We start from the raw sequence: 17,452 nt of genomic DNA on the forward strand, positions 1-17,452 counted from the left end.
GCGCTATCGCAGGTGAATCCAGAGATATCGCAACCTTTGAGGAAGCAGAAGAAGAAGAAGATCCACTGCTAACAACAAACAGGTGACCTGTCTTCTCTCTGTGCGAGGCCGTGGGTCATGCAGTGTTATAACGTGTTCTGGTGAATAAACAGGTCTGGTTTTACGTTCAGTTTTGGGGTCTAAATGTTTTAAATCAGTCTCCATTAACTCGATGTTAGTTGTAAAACAGCAGCTAGCAGTCATTCTGGCTGGTAGCCTCTCCTCCTCCGCACACTGATCTCAGCTGTTGGCTGACAGAAGACTTCGAGCTGCTCTAAACTATTAAATAACGGCTAATTTGCATTTTGTGCTCACTTGTGAGGACCTCCCGTTCTGGTTAACACCTCCAACACTGTTATAAGGATTCAGAGGCTGCAGTGGAAGTGCTAAGACCAGTGCATGCTGTCTTTGTTTAATTATGAATATATGCAGAGTTAGGAAGTTTTACAGCACTCTTTGTATTTATGCATGTATATTGTATAAAGTATGTTAGAGTTATATGAATGGCCTCGTTTAGGGTGGTATCATCCAACATCCGTCAGTTTCACTGTATCATTTCTGCATATGTGGCCTTTCTGCCAGATTTAAATAGACAATCTTAATAAAATAAACTCATACAACCAATGCAATAAACGCAGCATCGAGCCCTTCTTTCAGGTGAAGCTGTGATGTTATTTCCTGTTACAGCTGTTTTCAGACACAGTAAAGATCTTGTTCACAAACATTAGTGAAGTGCGGCTTTGAAACAAACTCCATGTAGACTCTCGACGTTTGTGGCAGGCTTGTGTTTGGGTAAAAACGCATCTATAACTGAGTAACTCATTGCCTCACCAGAAGTCTGAAATATGAAGCAGGATTGTGGCTCATCCAGGTAACGTCAGCGTTTAGCTCGGTTGTCAGTGTTACAAAGGTGGTTCATTTGTTTCTCATGTGCATCACCATAACCTGTAGATCTGCTCCAGACAAGGTGGTGATCCAGGTGAACAAGCACCAAATCACTGAAACATAGCGTCAGCCATGTAACCCAAATCCAAATATATGCAGAAATAAATGAGTTTTTTAATTGAATTGAACTAATTGAATTATATCATTATTAATTAAATAGTTCTTACTGATTTGAATCGATTGGCATTTTTAGGTAATTATTTAAAACTCACTTTTTCAACAACACTTTCAGCTTCTAGAGTTCTTTTGTAAAGTGTCTCTGAGTTTCTTGAAAGGTGCTTTACAAATCTAAATTATTATGACTTATTATTCTTAACAGCAGTAGCCCTCATTATTCTTCACTCTGAACCCTGGTGACAGTACACAGCCACAACATGCTCAACGTGTAACTGAACCTTCTGTGTCAGCAGGAGTGTGCTGGAGATGAGTTTCACTCTCCGCCTCCTGGTTTCCTGCGGCGACTGCTATCATGGACGCCTTCTGCTCATCTGGTCTCAGTCGGTCCGATCGCTGAGCTCTGGTCCTCGAATCAGCCGCAGCCTGCGGGAGAGCTACCGGCTTCTGCAGCTGCCTGACGAGGGCAGCAGCAGTCCTGTGCAGGTGAAAGAGGCCTACCTGCGTCTCGCCAAGCTCTACCACCCTGACTCAGGGGTGCCAACTGCAGACGCGGTGCTGTTTGCTCGGGTCGAGGAGGCGTACCGTGCCGTGCTGGCGCATCAGAGCAAAGTCAAGCAGCTGAGCGGAGAGAAGGAAGCTGAAGCTGAAGATGAGGATAAGTCCAGAGGTGCAGCACTCCAGCACAGACACTACCTCAGCTACGAGGGCGTGGGCACAGGCACGCCCAGCCAGCGTGAGCGTCAGTACCGTCAGATTCGTGTCGACCGGGCATCCAAGCAGGTTTTAAACTACCGACAGCAGGAGCACGAGAGGGCGGCGGCAGGCGAGGGGGCGCTGGTGGAACGAGACATGCGCCAGCGTAGCCGCAAAATCAAGATCACCCAGGCAGTGGAGCGGCTCGTGGAGGATCTGATTCAGGAGTCGATGGCCCGCGGAGACTTCAGGAACCTGAGCGGCGCCGGAAAACCCCTCAACAAGTTTGAGCACAATCCCTACGCCGACCCCATGACCCACAACCTGAACCGCATCCTCGTAGACAACGGTTACCAGCCCCCTTGGGTTGTCACGCAGCGCGACATCAGAGAGGCCACCACTCAGATCCGAAACAGGCTGCTGGACGGGCAGGCCCGGCTCAGTGACCCCGTGACTCCCAGAGAAAGCCGGGAGTGGGAGGAGCTGTGTGCGTCAGTGGAGGAGGAGCTAGTCAAACTGAACAAGCTGGTAGACAATTATAACCTGATCGTGCCGATGCTCAGCATGCAGATGGTTCACTTCAGTTTGTCCCGAGAGATCGAGTGTGCCGTGAAAGGAGCTCGCCAACGCCGACTGCAGCAGCAAACGGAGAGAGAGAGGGAGCGCGAGAGGAGGAAGGAGGAGAAGAAACGAGCCAACGCCGCAGCGATGACGAAGAACAGAAAACACGGACTCGTGTCGTGGATGCAGAATTTGCTCCGATAAAAAAACAACAACAATTATGTTTTTTAATTTAACCAGCACCCAAGGTCTGCCCGAAGGCACTGAAGCTACATCTGAGTTATTCAATTCTTACAGTAATTTCAGTGGTCACCAGGACATAAACACTGCATGTGTCAAATCAGCTGACTCTGCCCCAAAAAAGCATTTAAAATCTTTAATTTTCCCTGGAAGTTATGTTTCTAACATCAGCTTTGCTGTTGGATGGTTTCCCATAGATTTCTGTTCAGAGGCCTGAAGTACAAAGCATCTTCAGGTAGAACGTCACATCAGGTCGTGGTTATACTGGTTATACTGGGAAAAACAGAACATAAAAACCCTCATTCACTGACCAATCAGATACTTTGGTTTGAAGGATTTTAAACTGTTTCTGAATTAAAAAGTTCACCATGAGTACTTTAACTCATTCACTGCCAGCCATTGGCAGTGAATGAGTTAAACCCATTGACTCATTCACTGCAATTGACGGCTATAGACGTCAATGGCAGTGAATGAGTTAAGTGCCCAGCTTCCTCCAGCTCAGTAACAAAAAGATTAAACGGTCCGCTCTCGACTTGATGCTTTTCCCTCCTCATGGTAAGGAGGTGAAAGCATCTTCCAGTCCAAAGGTGGTGGACACCTGGTATAGCTAATAGCTAAAAGATAGGTGGTATGTAAGGTGATGTAGGGAAACTTGTGGTTTCAAACTTTAATAAAGGCTCATCACTGTGGATTGTGGTCCTTGGTTTCTGTAGATGTCCAGAAGTCGGGGTATCCGTAACAAAGTGTAAGTGGTTGGATTGTGTACCACAATAGGGCTGCCACAAACGATTATTTTGATAGTCGACTAGTCACCGATTATTTTTGCGATTAGTCGACTAATCAGATCATCATCCATTGGACGTAAAACGTACAGCTTATTGCACCAGCAGCATCTGCTCTTATATAACTATCATTAGCTTACAGCTTTAAGTGTTTAAGGTCTGTGCTAACTAAAAATAAAGACAAGATGATAGTTTATTAAATTTTAATGACATTTGCAGATTGTTTCGGTGAAGTTTAATAAACTCCTTGCTATCTAAAATATAACAGGACACCGGAGTAAATTCTCGAGCATCTCACACTTCTGATGATCAGCTGTCTGCTTGACGTTTATTCAGCTGTGTAAAAACTATAACTTTAATCTCAGACAAACAGATTTACTCAGGAACAAATAAAATACTAAAAAAAGCCAAACAATAACATTGTTAAGTTATCTAAGTGACTCATATATCATGTTTAACCTGAGTAGTGAAAGATGGCGGTGGGTTTGAAAACGATCTGCCGGGAGTCCGGTGTTCTCACGGCTCTAGTGACCTAGCCCCCGGCTCGCTATCAAGCTAGTGGGTAACAGACGTCTCCGAAAACGTCGGAGCGCTTTTGAAAATATGCGGTGTCTTGATAAACTGAGCCGATATTTGAGGTTTACACAGCTACATTCTCGCCTGAAAATATGTTAAACGTTTATTTTGTGACCCAGAAAGAATAATAAGAGTAATATTAAAACTAACTAGCTGCCGCCATTGTTGGAAACTAAGCTGGGCCGCGCTATGAATTCTGGGACACAGCTGCTTCTTCTTCGTCGGAGTTTAACGGCAGCTGGCATCCTTGTACATGCAGTGCTGCCATCTTCTGTTTCAGTCCATTATTACACTCTTAAATCCTGCTACTTATTCCTGCGTCTTTTGGGATCTTACAAAGCTTCAAACGACGCGTCGACTATTAAATTAGTCGTCGACGATTTTAATAGTCGACGTAATCGTGACTAGTCGACTAATCGTGGCAGCCCTACACCGCCACCATGTCCTTGTTTGTTGCATTAAACTACAGAGCTGATAGATTGATCCAGACTTTCATTTGTTTGTTTAGTGCTCAGCCAATCAGAGCCCAGCTCAGAGCTGCAGGTGTTTCCTGTCAGATAAAAGTTTAAAAGAAATCAGAATCAGAGTGCAAAGTGTGAGTAACTGTTGGAGTTATTTCTGTGAAATCACTGAAATGCAAACCCGACACTGTAACTTTTGGTTAATGTGATTAAATTAAATGTGGAGAGTGTTGCAATTTAAATTATTTGAGTCATTGATTGTCTTCGTTTAGTCCGTCAGCTGCTCCTGCGTCGCAGGATTGCAGATGATGACGGGCTCCTTGCTGCCCGCTCCATCACCCGTGGCCACCCTGCGCAGAGCCTGAGCGACGGCCCTGGACGGCGCCGTGGTCGCGTTCCAGTCGTGGGCGATGTACTGGTGGTACGGGTCGTGAGAGCTCTCCAGCTTCTTTGAGCGGATGTAGCTGAGCATGATACCGAACGTGAAGAAGCTGAACATGCCCACCAGCAGCAGGATGTACATGATTCCCTGAGACTCAGTGTGGGCCCTGCCTGCAGCCACGTGCTGCACAGCCTGCTGGGTAGTGAAGTTCTCAGCAGGCCCTGCAGGAGACAGAAAGCTCGTGCTGTTGAGGCAGTGCTGCAGGACGGAGAGAAGGAGAGACTGCAGCTCGGTACTGTTGATGTGGGACATGGCTGACCTCTGCTGGGCACTCAGCAAACTGCAACTAGGAAAAAAGATAAATTTATAGAGAAATGCAGTTATTTAGAAATGCGATATATGCCTCTGGTACACGACAAATGAATAATAATTTTTCATTTGTGGAGTGATTTTAAAAACTCATGTTTAAAAATTCTGAGTGAGTCGTTCAGAGGAGTCGTGATTCCCACAGCGAGGGCTGCAGTGCTCCGCACGCTGTGCAGATTTTTCAGTTTTCAAGTCTTTACAACCAATCAATATATTTCTAAAAAGCTTTTAATTTTGTAAAATTTTCACTTGATTTTTCAGATTTTGAACAGTAGATTTATTCAAGTAAAAGTACATTTTAATATACTTTTACTTTATATAAGTATTTCCATGTTTTGCAGAGACTGTATATTACTTGCACTCCATCCATCTATTTTCTGTTGCTTCTCTGGTCGGGGTCATGCAGAGACGCTCAGGCCTTCCGCTCCCCGCCACCTTCTCCAGCTCTTCCAGAGGGACACCGCAGAGACACAGCCTCTGCAGAACGTCTCTGTGGGTTGTCGTCCCAGTGGGGCCTCGCATACGAGGAGCCATTCAGCTTTACTTGCTTATTATTTGGCAGATTTTAAAACATAAATCTATTATTATATGATGATGTATTATTAGGGGAAACGGTGTCAGGTATTATATAAGTGACTGAACTGATATATACAGTAATCACTAATATCATGTTTAGGATCCTCCATGAGTACTTTCATAACTTTTGTTCTATTCTTCAACTACGATTATGACTATTACTTAAATAAAGTGATTAAATATTTCTGTCATCACATTTACAAACAGCTGTTCACCTAAAAACAAACTTCAGCTCTTCCATGAAAGTAAAACTTGTCCCAATGTTTTCTGCACGACTCTCCAATCTTTCAGCCCCTCAGCTTAGTTCTTGTTCCCTTGTGCAGCAGCCCAATGAAAACACTCATTTCAATGTGACTTTATGCAGTATGAAGAAATGTGTTGTGAAAAGATTTAAATACTTAATGGCTCATTTACATATTTAATCATCAGAAGAAAATTTGTGATAAAAAAAACTGATCATCTTAACCTGAGAGGTCTAGTTCCAGTTTTCAGCCCGTTCACCTGAGATTTAAAATAAACTACAAGGGAGGCAAGTGGGAGGTGTAATCAGGTGTAATCTGAGAGGCAGCTCACATTTTTCAAATCAATATCAGGGTTCTCACATTCTCGGGGATGATGATCGAGTTTGTCTTATCGTTACTGATGTTTAGAGATTTCATTGTGCACACACATCCTGACTGAATCTTCATGCATTAGAGAGAAAAACTTACCTGAGAAGGACTCACATCAACCCGTGCGTCTCCAGCGAGGAAAGAAGCAGCTAGTCGCTGAACCCTGAGTATTAATGCTCAGTCCTCACCCATAAACATGCTCAACATGTCAACACGTTTAATGAAACCAGGAGGTCACAGGGCAAGGTCAAAGGCAGCAGGGGTGTCCTAATTTCACTCCCCTGTGCTGGTCCAAGCAGCAGCTTTGCAGGAAGATTATTATCTTTACATCAGGCCTTGTTTAGGCAGCGTTACCCAGTACAATGTCACTGCTTTCATTATGTATCATGAGTCTGACTGCATGTCAGATATGAACATTTCAGTGCTGCTCATACGATCGCCATCCATGCTCCTCTGAGCATCCAGACAGCAGCTTGTCAGATGTGTATGTGCTCGGCCGGGTTGTGTTGCAGAGGGAGCGTGTGTCGCTGCAGGGACGGCGCCGGGCTGCGAGCAGGAAGAACAAAGCTGCTTTCAGACCAGAGGCAGTTTGGATCGTCTGCAGCACAGCTCAGACTAGATTGAGTTACAGCACAGTCACCTCCAAATGTCCTCTCACCACTGTGTGTGTGTGTGGACAGGGTTTAACGTCTTCATGGGGACCAAAGATGGATAGTTTACTATACTGTGGGGACAAACAGCCATCGCGGGGACCAAAACGCCAGTCCCCTCGAGTTTGAAGGCATTTTTAGACTCAAAATGTGGTTTTAGTGTCAGGATTACAATTAGGTTATGGTCAGGTTTAGGGTCAGGGTTAGGCATTCATTTTTGATGGTTAGGGTAAGCAGCTAGGGAAAGCATTATCAATGAGACGATACAAGGATATAAATACACACATGTGTGTGTGTGTTTAGAAACAGTGTAGCAAAAACAGTGGACAAATATTAACAAAAATATGATTGTACAACCTTTGTCTAATTAGACGTCACTGTGTGTGCTTTTAAACCAGAGTTAACATCGTCGTCGTTTTGCTTTTGCTGGTCTCTGCTCTCTTCCCTCCAGCCTCCACCTCCTCACTGTTCTTCACGCTGCACAGTGTTAGCTGACTAGCTAGCATTACCCAGAATGCTGTTCTGCAGTGTAATTTTGTAAATATCCTCTTAAAATTCAATTATTTGCTTCCAATCATCAGAACTGTGAATAGGCTGAAATAAAGTTCCCCACAAGGCTCTTGGTGGGAAAATTAACAATAATTAGTGATAATAGAAAAATTAATATTATGTACAAAACTATACCCATAAATGGTTGAAATAAGGAAAAAATGCTCTCGTCTCATTTTGTTCTAATGTTTCATACATTCTGACTTGAATTGCAGATGAATGGAGGTAAAGTGTGTTCTCTCCTACTCCCTACTGTGAGCCGTTACAGGATGTTCAGCTCTGAGTCAGCGGGCCTCACTTTGAGAACCTGCACTTTAAAACAACTAATGGGCCAATAACCAACAGTCTCCTTTCCAATGCTTCCTGTTTACTCCTCCAAGACTGTGAAATTATGACTGAATCAGTTACAAGACTGATTCACCTTAGCTTGTGCCAGCTTAGCATGTGACACAAGACTCGGGCCTACACCACACTGGCAGCGACGTGGTGACCAGAAAACATCAAATACATTCGGCTAGCTGATCGTCAGCTCCTCTAGCCTTCACTCATCCTTAGGCAAGACACTGAACCTTGAGTTTATCCCAAATCATTCATCAGAGTGTGTGTGAAAGTAGAATGAGACTTGTTTTCAGTTAAATTTATTTATACAGCGCCAAATCACAACAACAGTCGCCCTAAGGCACTTTATACTGTACGATAAAGACCAATAATCCAGGGAAAAGCCCAACAATCAAATGACCCCCTATGAGCAGCACTTTGGTGACAGTGGGAAGAAAAAACTCTTTTAACAGGAAGAAACCTCCAGCAGAACCAGGCTCAGGGAGGGGCGGGGCCATCTGAGCAAGGGGAGGACTACAGAACAAAGACACGCTTTAAGGAGGGCGAGTGACCAATGAGAGCACCAGACACTACTTGACATGTGACCTGACAGTAGATATATTAGAGGGTTACCTAGGCAACCTGGGATATGTGTACAGCCATCATCTTCAAAGTGATGAGTGAAAGGCTTCCAGTGTGAATGCAGTTTTATTTTAATCTTGACTTCGTCCATCTTGATGCTTTAAAAACAGAGTGAGGGACGCTTTGAGCTCAGTCACGGAGCATCACATCAGCCGATCAGCTTTATTCTGAATTAAACCAGAATTGAACTAAATGTTTCTACTGTCACGAACTCTCACAGCTGTGTGCCCAGTGCTAAAAGAAAAGGAGCTGTTGTCGAATAAAATTGCTTCATCTATAGAGCCGAGAGTGTCCGTCCACCGTCGATCACCACAGTCCCCGCATTAAGCCAGCAGTAGAGTTGGATGAGGTTTTCAAGCCTTTTATCTCTAAAGGATTTCTTTCACTGACTGGGAGGGAGGGGGACAAGGTTCCCTCACAATTTTAAGGGATACTTGTATCTGTGGCACGTTGTGTTATTATGCCTTTTTCCAACCAGTCATACTATGGTGCAGATTTGTTGGTGTGGGGAATTACGATGCACATGCCGCTTCACACAGTAACCCTACTTTCCCCCTTAGTATCAGGCACAGAGCAGGTGGGGGTGAAAGATCAGCTACCAGTCGCGGGTGTTGATCTTATTCTTGGAAATGAATTCGCTGGGGGAAAGATGTTTCCTGCCACCCCTGAAGCTGCTGAAAACCCTGCTGCAGATGTTTTCGGTCATGCACCATCTGGGGCGGTGTCTCTGCAGTTTAGCATGTGTGGTTGCTCATGCACAGACCTTGGTGATGCAGTGGACATTTCCCATACATTCTTTAAAAGCCTAAAACTCTTGTCAAGCCTTTGCCTGGGAATAAGAATGAATCTGTGGCGTTTACTGGGATACCAAACAACTTGTGTCTAGCAGTAGACAAAGAGCAATTCAGTAGAGCTCAGCAGTCTGATTCTACCTTGTCTGCCTGCCTCTGTGCTGCAAGGCGGCGAGCACTTGGAATCCAACCCGTGTTATACTGATGATGCTGTATTGCTTGTTAGGCCTTGACCACGATCCTTTAGGATTTAGGAGATCTTATGATAGAGTTTCCTGCTATTATTTTTGGCCAGGATTGAAAACTGAGGTTGTCAGATTCTGTCCATCATTTTATCCACGTCAAATGGGTCAAGCATTTCTTGAGTGGGAGAAATGTTAGATGGGGGAGTGTTATGATCCAGGTCATGATTTTGTGTTGTTGCTGCTCACCGCACCTGAGGGTGGCGTTGTTTGTTCTGTGCTTGTGTAAGTTTGCAGGTGGAGCCTGACCATAGAAGACTGAATGAGGCCGGCTATAAATTTGGACCTGTCCGGACTGGCGGCTCCGCCTACTTCCTGTTTCCAACAAGCTGTGTGTTTAGCCCCGTGTGTGGTGTGATTGAGTTTTCTTAGATAAGAAGAGCTAGGCTGCAGATATTGTAGATAGTGTAAAAAGATCTCTATTGTTGACCTGGTAGCTGTAGGGGCGGGAAGCCGTTTTCTTTGAGAAATGTTTCTCCTGTTAGGGAGACCGGTGGGAGGCCTGTATTTTCTTTTGGGTTTTCTCATTAAGTCAGTTCTGTTTAATGCCCACCCTGACGCTCGCTACCTTTTGAGTTTAATAAAACCGCTAGTCATTGTAAAACCGAGGCCGTGTTGTCCTACTGGAGCAGGGAGTGTGGGCTTTTTCTTTTTTTTTGGCTTTTCTTGTGTATTGCTCCAGCTCCTGCTAGGCCGGGGTGTACGAATGCACACAGGGAGAACAGACCACATTTATCTGGAATTATTGATGGAGAAGGAATATTCTCGAGTCACTGCTAACTTGTAAGTCTCTAATAAGTATAGTAGGTAACTTGAGTACAGCTCACCTGTGGCAAATAAGCAGTAATTTAATCGAACACTTTCATTGTTCGGAGATTGCTGACCGCAAACTCTTCATTGAAGGCTTAGTGTTTTTAAAGTAATGCAGGATGAGGGATTAATAGATGCTTTGTAAATATGACTTATGAGATAATAAACATTAGTAATTTAAAGGTGTTACTCACACCTTTAAGGCCTTTAAGCCTTAAATCAAAGTGGAGGTTTTCCTTTCCCCCCCTGTCATTTATGCGATGTTACAGTGGAAGATGTTTGCATTACAAATTACAGCACAGGCATCAGACTGCCCACACTCAGCTTTAACTACTCTTGGGTTTGTATGACACAAGAGAGAGGGGATATCCCTAATAAGGTCATCTCAGGTACAAAGGCTCCACCCACATTTTCAAATCTGTTGCATATGAGGGGCAGCCAATCAGAAGAAAAATGCCTTAAAAGGGAAATAAACAGCTTGTTTAACATAGAGGACAATCTGAGAGGCTTCCTCGAGGTCCAGCATGAGATAAATAAGGATTATTTTGAATTGTAATCATGCAAAGCCACACGAAGGTGTAAATGAGCAGGTCCATCTCAAAGAAAAAAATGCTCTGATCTTCTGCCTGAGCTCCAATCCAATCTGATGGATATAAAAAATGAAACATACAATCACAAAAATCAAAGTGAAAGACATTCTTCCGTGTACAGAGAATTTATACAGCAACTCACCGCTGATGTTAGTCTAGCTGCACCCCGTCACAGTTATCTTTAGATTCTCCCTGTCTACAAGTGCACAAAGGAGACAAAACAATCTTTTTAGATATAAAACCAACACAACCAAAATGACCTGTTTCCTGTGAACAGATCACCTGGACAACAGACATGACTTACCCAGCCTGAGCCTTTTTAGCTTGACGTGCTTCGTGCTCATCCCAGATTTTCTTGTAACAGTAGATCAGAACCGCAATGAGCCACAGCTGCAGGAACGTGACCAGCACGTACATCATTATCTCCGAGATCACATCAGCCAGCTCTCGATTGGCTGGGAAACAGGAACTGACAATGAAGCTTCAGAGAGAAGACTAACAGGGGCATATTTCTCCCATATTAGCTTCTCTTCTATCCGCCCAGCATGCATAGAGAAGAAGATCTTTTGTAACACTGCTTGGAACAACAATATTTTGTATAACTGAAGGATTTAAATCCATCCTCCTTACCTACAGTCACCACACTAAGCTCCACCTCCTTCTCCACAGTGACAAGCTCAGGAGACAGCGGCAGGAAGAGGGTACGGTGGAAGGTGCAGCGATACGTCCCAGTGTCATTGAAGGTGACGTTATTAACATACACGGTTCCCATCTGAATGTCATCATTTAGCGTCCCGCGCCATACCAGGCGGTGGCTGAAGTCTTCATGGAGGATGTCAGCTATAGGATGGTCATAGTGGAAAATCTGAGATAGGGAAAGAATTAAAAAACTGGGAATTTAGTTATACTTGTTCCCTCACTTATATCTGAATAGAACATAAAGAAATAGACATACATAAGCTGATCGGTGACAAGGTAGGCCTGCTCTATAACATCCCCTGCTTTATTGTCCTTTTGAGCTCTAATAGGAAACATATTGTACCAAATAAATATCACCATGTATTCAGTAGGACTTTAAACAAATGACTGAGACCAAAAACTCATCAGAGATGTGTCAGGGGTACACGTCATAATAAAAAAGTTTGAAGGGATACATGTGAGCTTACATGTAATGACCCTCACACGCTCCACCAATCAGTGATCGGTTATCTAAGGCAGCGGTTCCCGACCCCCAGCCAATGGACTGGTACCGGGCCGTGAGTCGTTTAGTACCGGGCCGTGAGAGTCGAGGCTCAGGTGTGAAATTTATGTTTTTCATGGTTTTTTATCGTTTTTATCATTAACTCGGTTTCTCTGGGTCTTTTCCTGTGTGTTATGAATAAATCTTCTTGTTTTGGCACCGCTAATCGTTTTATTTTGTGGTGTTCATCTGCGACACCTTAAAGGCCGGTCCGTGGTGCAAAAAAAGTTGGGGACCGCTGATCTAAGATGAACAAAGGTAGACACTGACAAATAAAACAGTTCATCTTCCCTCCCTCCATCCCTCATATATCCACCCATCCATCTATCCCTCCATCCATTTTCCAACACGTATCCATGGTGGCAGCAGTTTACTGTGTAATTTATGCCGTGGTGTTTGTGTCTGTGGAGTTATTTGCCCACACAGAGTGGTGCAGGTTCTCCGGTGCAAACTCCATCCACACTGTGCTGGATGTGAGTGATGCTGTTATTCTGTAGAAAGTGGTCCAGAACAGTGTTGCTCTTTTTTATGTTTGTGTCAAGAAACAAGAAAAAACATCAACGATAAAAAGAAAAAAAATCCAGTGACGTTTTTGTTTGATGCTCCACTACCTGAGTCACTAGAGAACTTTGCTGAACTTACATGCCTGAACTCCTCCTCTCCCAGAGGCTTGAAATGCCAGTCTACGGTGGCTCGTGCAGGGACCTCCTCTCGTCTCTTACAGGAGATGCAGCCCAGCAGGAATCCTTCTCCCGCCACAGCCTCAGTCAGAGAATCCACCTCAGAACAGCCGGCATGGCACTGAGACACTGCAGAGAGAGGACGAGGGGAAGAAGAAGTAGGAGAAGAAATATAAAATAGAAGCAGACAGAGAGAAAATACAAGAGCAGAAATAAATCAGAACTTTGTGAATCTGTCGGCAGTCACAATTGTCAAGCAAGCAAAACTTTACTTAAACAAGAAGTAGAGAGACAAAGAATAAAACTAAAGGCAAAAATACCCAAAATAAAAGAGCTCATGTCTTTCCAGTTACACACACATATCACATAATTTAGCACACAGGCTGCAATAAGAAGAAAAAGCGACATAAATCATGTCATAACAGACCAAAATAGTTTTAATCGCCTGCACATGAAGATTACAGTCACACACGTATGAATAAAACACCTGCATGCACTCTGTTAGGTAGACCTACTGAACTGCTCGCTAACACAAACATCTAATCGTCCAATCATGTGGCAGGAACTAAATGCATTTACCATGTATGAAGACATGTTTGAGACGACCTGCTGAAGTTCAATCTCAGCATCAGAATGAAGACCAAAAAACTGGATTAATCTCTCGTATTTACAGAGAAACAGGAAACATCCAGGAGCCGCAGGAGGAGCCATTCTCTGCTGGAATACTTAGTTGATGTCATAGACCAGAGCAACTCCAAACAACAGAAACTCAAATAACCACTTGTTGGAACCAAGGTTTGCAGAAGAGCAGCAGAAGTCCACACCGGGTGTTCATCCTGTCAGCTAAGAACAGGAAGCTGAAGCTACAGTTCACACAATCTCCCCAAAACTGCACAACAGAAGACTGGAAAAATGTTTCCTGGTCTAATAACCAACCTACAGCAAATGTGTTATGCTGTCATTTTAATTTGGCCCCAAATCTCTGAGGAATGTTTTCATTACCTTGTTGAATCAGTGCCATAAAGAGTTACTGCAGTTCTGAAGCCAAAAGTACTAACAAAATGGACCTAATGATGTGTCCAGTCAGTGTTCATTTAGGCAAAAACAAACACTGTAATCATCAGACAGACAGTCGTAAAAGCTGAAAACTCTGGAGGTTAGACATGTTTTGCATGTAACATTAACTGTATGTGAGTAAAGCCCTCACATACACGAGTCATCAGACTGATTCAGCTCCAGGAAACTTTCATGCTGCACGTTGTCACTCTAAAAAACACATCTGTCCGTGTTTCTTCTCTTCTTATCATCGAATCTGGAAATGTGTGCAAATGTCATTGAACAGATCATTGCTTGTATACAGAAAAACAAAACAGAGGCATCTTTCAGTCCTTCCGGATGCAAATGATGGATCGAACAGGAACAGCGTCTCTTTGAGGAAGCGTCCAGTCTGTTTCTGTCGTCCCCGCCCCAACTTCAACAACACACAGACGGAAAACACAGGTGTGCAGGTGTGACGGCTACTGGAAACAGCAATAAGTGAGTATTTTATTTCTAATTAAACTCTACATGTCAACACCAAGAAAAACACAGTGACTGCAGTTGGAGAAAAATGAGACAAAGGCTGAAAAGAAGGACAGCGGGCTACAGATAGATGCAGATATTCTTATATCATCTTTTGTAAATAAAGACACAGTAGAAATGAAATACAATGCAATGCAAAAAATAAGAAATAAAACAGGATTTGTTTATTTGTAAAATACAATAAACAAAAAAAGAAGAAACTAAAGAATAAATGTAACCAGTCACAGACAGTTATGAAGACAGTTATGCAACATTGTATCGAAAAGGCCGCCGTGACTGTCAGACCACTGAATCTGATGATATTTGTCCAACAAACTAAATTCGGTAACTTTTTTAGTTTTATTGGGTTTATAGTCATTTTCAACTTCCCAGAATAAGAGAGCTTTACGGTCAAAGTAAAGGGTTTCCATGTATTAGAGCAAAACTTCAGCCACCAGCATTGATCGTTTCTCAGAGTTAAAAGTTAAAGTTGAAGAACAGGAAGGATTTTTTTGGACTTACCAAAAAGACTGAAGACAACTAACAAAGAAAAGTAGAGTCTCATCTCTGCGGGAGCCTCGGTCAAGCCTGCAGAGAAATATCGGTGTTGTCTGAGATTACATGTCTGCCTCTTGATTCCCAATGAATTTCATTTTCCACGTGAATCCAGACTTTGATTTTCCCATTGGTCCAACAGCTCAACAATCTTTAATTTCACTGAGGCAAAAAGAGAGCTTCAGAGCACAGGAAATGCTTCATTTATATCAAAAAGTTGAGTCTCTGTGTTTCAGGAGTTTTAAGTCTCCCGTGCTGTCCTGTCTGACTTTAAGGCAGCTAAATTTAGAGCGTGTGAATCCAGGAGAGTTGGGCATTACGAACGCTGAGAGCCAGCACGAAACCTGAGAAGATGAGACCTGAACCACAACCACAACGTGACCGCCACAGCAACACTACAGCCAAGTGTCCTCTGATTCAAACACTGACAAATCACAAGCCTGCAAAAGAGGAAAACTTTACATATAACTTCAGATACAGTGAAATTTGTTGTGGCCAAACAGACGTATATTCTTTCTCAGTGTGTACTACGATACACACAGTTTACTGTTCTGTGTTTCATGTTCGTTCTTTCCTGAAAGGAGCTGCAGGGCTGACATGCAAAATAACCACCATAGGATTTGTTAAACAAACAAAGTGGAAACAAAAGCAGCTCAGAGATTAAAGGGTAGCTCACAATCAGCTGCTTTCATTCATACAATAACTTCAGTAAAAAGTTCAACATTTTCCTTCATGGTTCAATATTTTTACAGACATAAACATTTACAAATGTTAAACATGACCACATAGGGAAGGCTCTTTGAGCCAAAAGGAACCACTGCACCAAAACTTTAACTGAGCATCTCCCACAATATGACCCTCGGTATTCACTCAAAGTGCAGTTTTCAAATTTTCTCCAGTAAAATATCAAAATCATCCAGGGGACCAATGCTTGTTGCTGTTCTCATGTGCCATCAACATTAAAATGATGCTATCTCTGAATCATAGACAGACTTTGCTAGTTTGATTGCAGGTTTTACCAGAACTTAGATGTGTTTTCCAGCTGTACTCACAGAAATCCATAAGGACGCCTCAGCAGAGATACAAAAACAACAACAACACGTTTGTGGCAACTTTAAGAAAAGAACTGCAGTTTCTATCAAAGCTTAGTCATCAGAAGTGTTGCACATTTAAAATAAACTCAGTGAGACAATGTATGTTAAAAGAAGACAAAAGTAAAAGTTTCACATTTAAGAAGTGAAATATTTAATGGGGGTCGGGGTAAACTCGACAGTATATAATGGTTTTACTGATCTGACTCGTTACAAGGTTAAAGATGTATTAAACGCATGAATAAAATACACAGGTGTACTCATAAGACAGCAGGCAAATAGGAAATAAAGAAAAAGTGAGAAAAGATCAAAAAGGAAACAAAGAACAGCAAAGGGACAGAGAAAACTGGGAGTGTTGAAAAAAAGAAAGATGGAGGAACAGAAAAAGAAAAGAAATAAACAACAAAGGGGGAAGTGAAGAAGAAAGACGAGTGAGAACTAAATAAGGAAACTGGGGAAATGTTAAAAATGAAGAAAATATCAAAAGGGAGAAGAACAAAAAAGATTTTTAAAAAGAGGGGGGAGAAGGAAGCAATGAAAAAATAAAAATTAAAGCAAGACGAGCGACAAACGAGGGAAGAAGAAAGAATAACAAAATAAGGAAAGATGCACAAGAAGAAAGGAGGAATTCAGCAGAAAAGGAAGGAAGACACAACAAAGGAAGCTAGGCCAGAGGAAGGAATGAAGGAAAGGAATGAATGAAAACAAGGACAGAGAGAAGATTGGAGGAAATAGAAAAGGCTGCACCAAAGAAAGGAAAGTTTGGCGTGAAGATAACCCATGAACCGAAATAAATCTGACAGCCGCGGATTAAGTGATTTAAAAATGATTAGTTTTTATGAAACATCATGTCCCAGCTCCTTTAAAAACGTGTTTCCTCTCCTCTTTTAGACACCACATCTCTTGTTCCTGCTTTAAATCCATCTGAATATTCCACACTGACTCTGGCATCTTTCACACTTCCTGCCTGTCCTGTTTAGCGCTGTAAATTGCACTCATCAGCCTCTTTAAACCTGATTTCAAACCCGGCACTTCCCTCGTGTTCAGCCACTAAATGTAATATTCGGTTTGTCTTGATTTCTGCCATTGGAGAGTCTGACAGTCGGTCAATGCCTGCCACAGAAACAAGGCCACTCAAGTCAAGGCTGCCAAAGCAGACATCGACTGAAGGCCTCAACTTGCGTGCTGACAAAGACATTCACGTGGAGGATGCAGGCGGTGAGGTGGCGTGATGAATGTAGCGGGCTGGATTGTTTTTAAAGGGGAATGGCTCGTGATGCGTGAGGTGAACCTGAACACGTCCCTCTGTGAGGTCGTACAAATATTTGGAGAAAATAATTAAAATGTGAGCAGGCGGCGGGACACACGCCGTGTTTGTGTGCGTT

At 43.1% G+C, this 17,452-nt stretch overlaps 2 protein-coding genes across 3 annotated transcripts; one reads left to right on the top strand and one right to left on the bottom strand.

Annotated features, from left to right (window-relative positions):
• LOC143419438 (dnaJ homolog subfamily C member 28-like) lies at positions 1-3,899 on the top strand. 2 transcript variants are annotated; one of them, XM_076886171.1, is made up of 2 exons: positions 1-82; positions 1,395-3,899. In XM_076886171.1, exon 2 carries the CDS (start codon positions 1,408-1,410, stop codon positions 2,557-2,559), a length of 1,152 nt encoding a protein of 383 aa, XP_076742286.1. In that variant the 5' UTR covers positions 1-82; positions 1,395-1,407; the 3' UTR covers positions 2,560-3,899. The 2 variants fall into 2 exon arrangements, with proteins under 2 accessions (XP_076742286.1, XP_076742282.1); XM_076886167.1 differs by having other exon boundaries at positions 43-152; positions 1,395-3,898.
• Positions 3,900-9,798: 5,899 nt separating this feature from the next.
• Positions 9,799-15,257, bottom strand: LOC143419441 (sodium channel regulatory subunit beta-1-like). Its single transcript, XM_076886176.1, has 6 exons — positions 14,944-15,257; positions 12,824-12,990; positions 11,572-11,806; positions 11,246-11,396; positions 11,084-11,137; positions 9,799-10,994 (listed from the first exon to the last, which is right to left on the bottom strand). The coding sequence occupies exons 1-5, from the start codon at positions 14,984-14,986 to the stop codon at positions 11,092-11,094; spliced, it is 642 nt and encodes a 213-aa protein (XP_076742291.1). The 5' UTR covers positions 14,987-15,257; the 3' UTR covers positions 9,799-10,994; positions 11,084-11,091.
• Positions 15,258-17,452: the final 2,195 nt, after the last annotated feature.

The sequence above is a fragment of the Maylandia zebra genome, linkage group LG1 (genome assembly GCF_041146795.1).
Source record: "Maylandia zebra isolate NMK-2024a linkage group LG1, Mzebra_GT3a, whole genome shotgun sequence".
Taxonomy (NCBI): domain Eukaryota; kingdom Metazoa; phylum Chordata; class Actinopteri; order Cichliformes; family Cichlidae; genus Maylandia; species Maylandia zebra.